Raw genomic sequence first — 5,000 nt, 5'->3', positions numbered from 1 at the left:
GGTTGTGCAGCGAGTCTAAATCAGGCTGAAGCGCCGGGTTGCCGGGCAGATTACGGCCGGCCCTGTGGCACGGGCAGCACTGAGCAGGAGCCACACGATGATGTCGTTCAGGAAGCAATCGGGGCTTTGGTGGCGCTGCTCAGATAACAACTTCCTCTGGTGTTACAACTCTTCCTCTTTACCCACAGCTCACTCACACACACACACACACTCTCTCTCTCTCTCTCTCATACACACACACCCACATTCACACACACACACTCTCACACTCTCACACACCTTCAAACAGCCTCACACACACACTTACACTCACCCTCACACACACACACACACCCTCTCTCTCTCTCTCTCTCTCTCTCTCATACACACACACACACATATCGTGCTCCTTTTGCAGCACAGACTGACTAATGTACTTTCACTGTGTAGAGTACATATAGGGCGGTACAACGGATATACAACAGGTCAAGCTCCAGGGTTCAGGGGTCAGGGGTCAAGGGTGGCAGAAGAGGCGACGTCTCACCCAGCCTGAGGATGGCCATGGAGGCCTGTATGACCCCGCAGAGGAAGGTCAGCAGCACGGCGTACACGGGGTCCTGGCGGACGTAGGAGGAGCACAGCAGGGACATGATGGCGGTGGGGCCCAGCGTGATGTCCTTCGACGTCCCGAAAACGCAGTAGATGAACCCCCCCATGAAGGCGGAGTACAGGCCAAACTGAGGGGGGGGGGGGGGGGGGGGGGGGGAAGAGAAACACGAAGCTCAGCGCACGCGGCCAAAGCCAGCCTTCGTTTTTAAGACTCGTTTCCCGCTCTGAGAGACGCTGTTCACGAGCGCCACTGAGGCTGGCTCCGGCACAGGGCTTCCAGCCCCCTTAACCATAACCCCAGTTTCATGCGTGCACGGTTACAATTCCACATGTTTACACTGCCGCGCTCAGCAGCCAAAGGGCACTGGTCCATATGCTCACTGCAGTCTAAGGGTCGGAGAGAGAGGAAGTGAAAGAGGCGACAGGGAGAACTCCCTTCTAGAGCAACCGTGCAATATAACGGGAAGACAAACATGCTGATCACTCTGAGGCTTCAATCCAAGCTGGAGCATAGCTACCATACACACACTGACTTCAGTTAACATGTCCAACTGCATTCACTGTTTTTGTTTTTTTTTTTGTTTTTTTTTTTACTGCCACCATTGCTGTCTCTTTCCCATCATCTTTGACAGGGACCATCTCGCTTCTGTTACAGAAGCAATCATTGCCCAATTTTGGATTTTGCCATTTGGATATGACTGACACTGACTCAATTGAATTCAATTTATTTTGGTATAGCGTTTATTCACAGAAGTCACAAAGACACTTCGCAGAGTAACACAGGAGAGAATTTGCTTACTGACAGATTTCTGCAACTAATATTGACTTTGCCATGTAGAACTCATTGTAGATTTCCCAGAAAATTTGCAGATATGAGAGAAAGGTGAACAGGTTAAACCTCCATGACTGACATCAGTCAGCGTGACTTATTGCATTTAAACAGAGTTACTTTTATTGCACCTGCTGCTGTTGTTGATTGTTTTATATTGTAGCATTATTTGGTTGTTGGTTTTTTGTTAAAAAAACTCACAGATTTTATTTGAAGGTAAAATATTTGATGCTATAATATATGATTTCATCTTAAAGGACTTTTAGCCTAAACATTTTAAACTGTGCTGAAAGGACCCCTCCATGTCAATAAAATTGAAAAACACCATTCACTCACACACTCATACCCACAGGAAATTTAGACTCTCCAATCAGCTTGACCTGCATGTCTTTGGACTGTGGGAGGAAACCGGAGTACCCGGAGGAAACCCACGCAGACACAGGGAGAACATGCAAACTCTGCACAGAGAGGCCCCGGCCGACCGGGATTCAAACCCAGGACCTCCTTGCTGTGAGGCAGCAATGCTACCCACTGCACCATCTGTGCCGCCCATAATAGAATATGATCACTGGAGAACATATAAGCCACATTCTGAGTGCACTTACCATTCACACACCTCCCCCCAAGAGGACAGGGCTAAAATGTAAAATGAGGTGGGTTTGGCACCTACTGTATACGAGCAATACAGGATAAGAGGAAGATCTCTATTTAAGTTCCTCACCCACACTTCCTCATTCCTGGCATGGCTGTGTGATCCATGCCCGGGGCATTGTCAGCCAGACTGACTGAAGACCGACTGGTTTTGGCATTCAGTTGTGGGATTTAAAAGCCAAATGCCATAACTGCACAGGTAGACAGGCCTGGTCACTTCTGCTTAGGCCAGTACCGGAACACACACGCACACACACTCACACACCTGTATAGGTAGTCCAGCCACTTCTGCTTAGGCCAGTACCAGAACACACACACACACACACACACATGCATGCAGACACACGCACACAGATGCACACAGGCAGACGGACAGACAGACACATACACACACACACCTGTACAGGTAGTCCAGCCACCTCGGCGTAGGCCAGGGCCTGAGGTACAGTCGTCAGGCCCACCGTTGCCCCGGCGATCAGGTCCATCTGCAGCCAGGTGAGGTTGTACCTGGGCAACCACCCCAGGATGGGCAGCCACTTCTTCAGGGTTGCCATGGAGAAGCAGGCAGCCAGTCGGTCCCGCACAGAACCCTCAGCCCGTAGGGGGCGCTCTACCAAAGGCTGCATCATACTCACAGGCCTCCCCGCCGTATAAAGTCAGATAGTGCCGTTGGCTCAATTCAGCGCGGTATGTTCAACCGGCTCCAAGTTAACTGAATCGGTAAAAGTGTCGCATCTTGTCCGCGGGAATCATTTATTCACGTCAATCCTTTTAGTCCCGTCAAAACCCCAAACACAGCATCTGTGAATAAAAATAACACACAAAGGGTCACACTTTACAATACAGTTCATGAATTGGCATTCACATATGTAGCTTTTAACATGAGTTAATGGTGAACAAATACATAAATGAAGCATGCAATTAACTGTTCATTAGTTAATGCATTTGTTAACAACTAACAAGCATATTTGCTCCATGATATTATATATATTAGGAAACCACAGGATGAACGTTTAATTAGCTAACCATTAACACACACATTAACAGACTTTTTTCATTCCAATATGAATTGGCAATTAACTAATGTAGTTGTTAACATCAATTCATTATGTACAAATACGTCAACAGAGCTGTACAGATTAACTTCTCAGTCGTAGTTAGTTAACAACTATATTAATTCATGCAAATTCATGGAACCTTACAGTAAAGTGTTACCAAGAAAATACAACTAAATATAAATGCTATAAAAGCTGTATTCTGTAGCTATGGTGTGCTGTGTATGTGCGGCACGATCCACTGGCTTTTGCCTTTTTCTTTCCTGCATCAGATGTTTCTACAGTTATATCGCGATTGCAGTTATGCTAAAGTAAAGAACACGTCTTAACTAGGATAGCCGGAATAGCACACTTCACCCATTCAATCATTCATCAGCCCATAAGTGTCAGCAGGGTACATGAGAATCTATGCTTGTCTTGCTTGGTGGCTACCTCACGTCATTTCAGTCGATCTGTCGTACTGATTACGTTTTACCTGCTGCCAACATCAGGACACGATCCAGCGTAGTTCGTAACATTGTATTAGCTACAGTAACCCTGTATTTAAAAATATACCGGTTAACGACAGATATAGAAATAAAATTAACTGGCTAAGCAAAAATCCTACCTTTTACCCAGTGTATTCGTCTGTTCTACTAAGCTCCGGTGAAACTACATTGCCCGTTTTCGTATTCCTTTAAATTTCAACATTTTGGAATGATTTCAGCGAATCGGTCCAGCAGGTTACTTTGGCCGACGTGTGAAGAAAATGGTCAACACCTTTTTTTTACAGAACAGATTTTTTTCTCCTTTGAAAGCGGTCATCATATGACACTGGTCATGTGATTTACATGGGCGGAACTTATGAACTGTTTCAGGAAACGATATGACTCTCAGCAAATTTCTTAGCTTCATGAATTTATTTTAGCAGTATTGTGTGCTTCGATGTGGAGTCTAATATCCGTGCCTGGATATCCGTGCCTTCGCGTACCTCTTGGAACAGCCATTTCTGCATTTAAACCCATACATGAATAGAAATTTAAGGGGTCGAAAATTTGAGGAAATGACCAATTGCTACAGATTGTCTGTGTGTTGGTTTATGCTGCTAAATCTGTGTGTTATCGGCGAATCCAAGCAGAGAAACGTGTTACTTATCATCGGTAAGGTCTGGCGTCCTACCAATAAATGTATGTATTAAATAATATACATATAGGTTTTATTTCTAGCTATCAAGGGAGTATCTAGTGGAGTGTTTTGTCTACTAACTCGCCATTGTACTGTATGAAAGTGAAGGGCGTTCTGTTTTCTTTTAGTTCTGAAACCGGAAATCAATCAATGTTGCAGCACAGTCTACTGAAATCAGATTTCATTACACGCAGCAACCACGAGTCTGTCACACGTCTGGCTTGTAAGAATTGCAACTTCAGAGATACTGCACTTCGGCATGTGATCTCTCTTTATGAGGGGGGGCTGGGTCAGGCGTTTTTTTTTTTTTTTTCATAATCGTCTCTCGCTCCTGCTTGTCTTTTTTGGCATGCAGCGGATGACGCCGGCTTTGAGACCGATGTGTACAACAACACGGCCATCCGCACGCCACACCTCAGCGCGCTGGCCCGGAGGAGCGTGGTCTTCCAGAACGCCTTCACCACCGTCAGCAGCTGTTCGCCGAGCCGCTCGGCCATCCTGACGGGTCTTCCCCAGGTACCGCCCCGCACCGAATGGGGAGCTAGCCAGCCCTGTTGGGGGGGGAAAAAACTGTTCAAGCTAGGTTTTGACGTGATTTGACCAGCTCAAGCTATGCTTGGAAAGAGCTCAGACCAGCGACCGGTTGACCAGCGAGACCAATTTCCAAGCTGGTCAGGCTGGCATAGCTGGATTTTTCAGCAGGGAGAGCAAAC

At 46.5% G+C, this 5,000-nt stretch overlaps 2 protein-coding genes across 2 annotated transcripts in view; one reads left to right on the top strand and one right to left on the bottom strand.

Moving 5' to 3' along the window:
• The window catches only part of slc26a11 (solute carrier family 26 member 11), a 17,742-nt gene extending 13,823 nt beyond the window's left edge, over positions 1 to 3,919 (bottom strand). The window contains exons 1-3 of the mRNA XM_061230868.1: positions 3,731 to 3,919; positions 2,467 to 2,869; positions 524 to 716 (exon numbers count right to left, since the gene is read on the bottom strand). Of these exons, the coding sequence (XP_061086852.1) occupies positions 524 to 716; positions 2,467 to 2,697 (424 nt within the window). The 5' untranslated portion in view covers positions 2,698 to 2,869; positions 3,731 to 3,919. The remainder of the gene's footprint in view (positions 1 to 523; positions 717 to 2,466; positions 2,870 to 3,730) is intronic.
• The window catches only part of sgsh (N-sulfoglucosamine sulfohydrolase (sulfamidase)), a 9,073-nt gene continuing 7,910 nt past the window's right edge, over positions 3,838 to 5,000 (top strand). Inside the window, 2 exon segments of the mRNA XM_061230869.1 lie at positions 3,838 to 4,262; positions 4,643 to 4,803. Of these exon segments, the coding sequence (XP_061086853.1) occupies positions 4,130 to 4,262; positions 4,643 to 4,803 (294 nt within the window). The 5' untranslated portion in view covers positions 3,838 to 4,129.

This window comes from Conger conger, chromosome 2 (assembly GCF_963514075.1).
Source record: "Conger conger chromosome 2, fConCon1.1, whole genome shotgun sequence".
NCBI classification, from domain to species: Eukaryota; Metazoa; Chordata; class Actinopteri; order Anguilliformes; family Congridae; genus Conger; species Conger conger.
The sequence above is the reverse complement of the archived record's forward strand: the minus strand, read 5'-3'. Positions and strand labels throughout refer to the sequence as shown.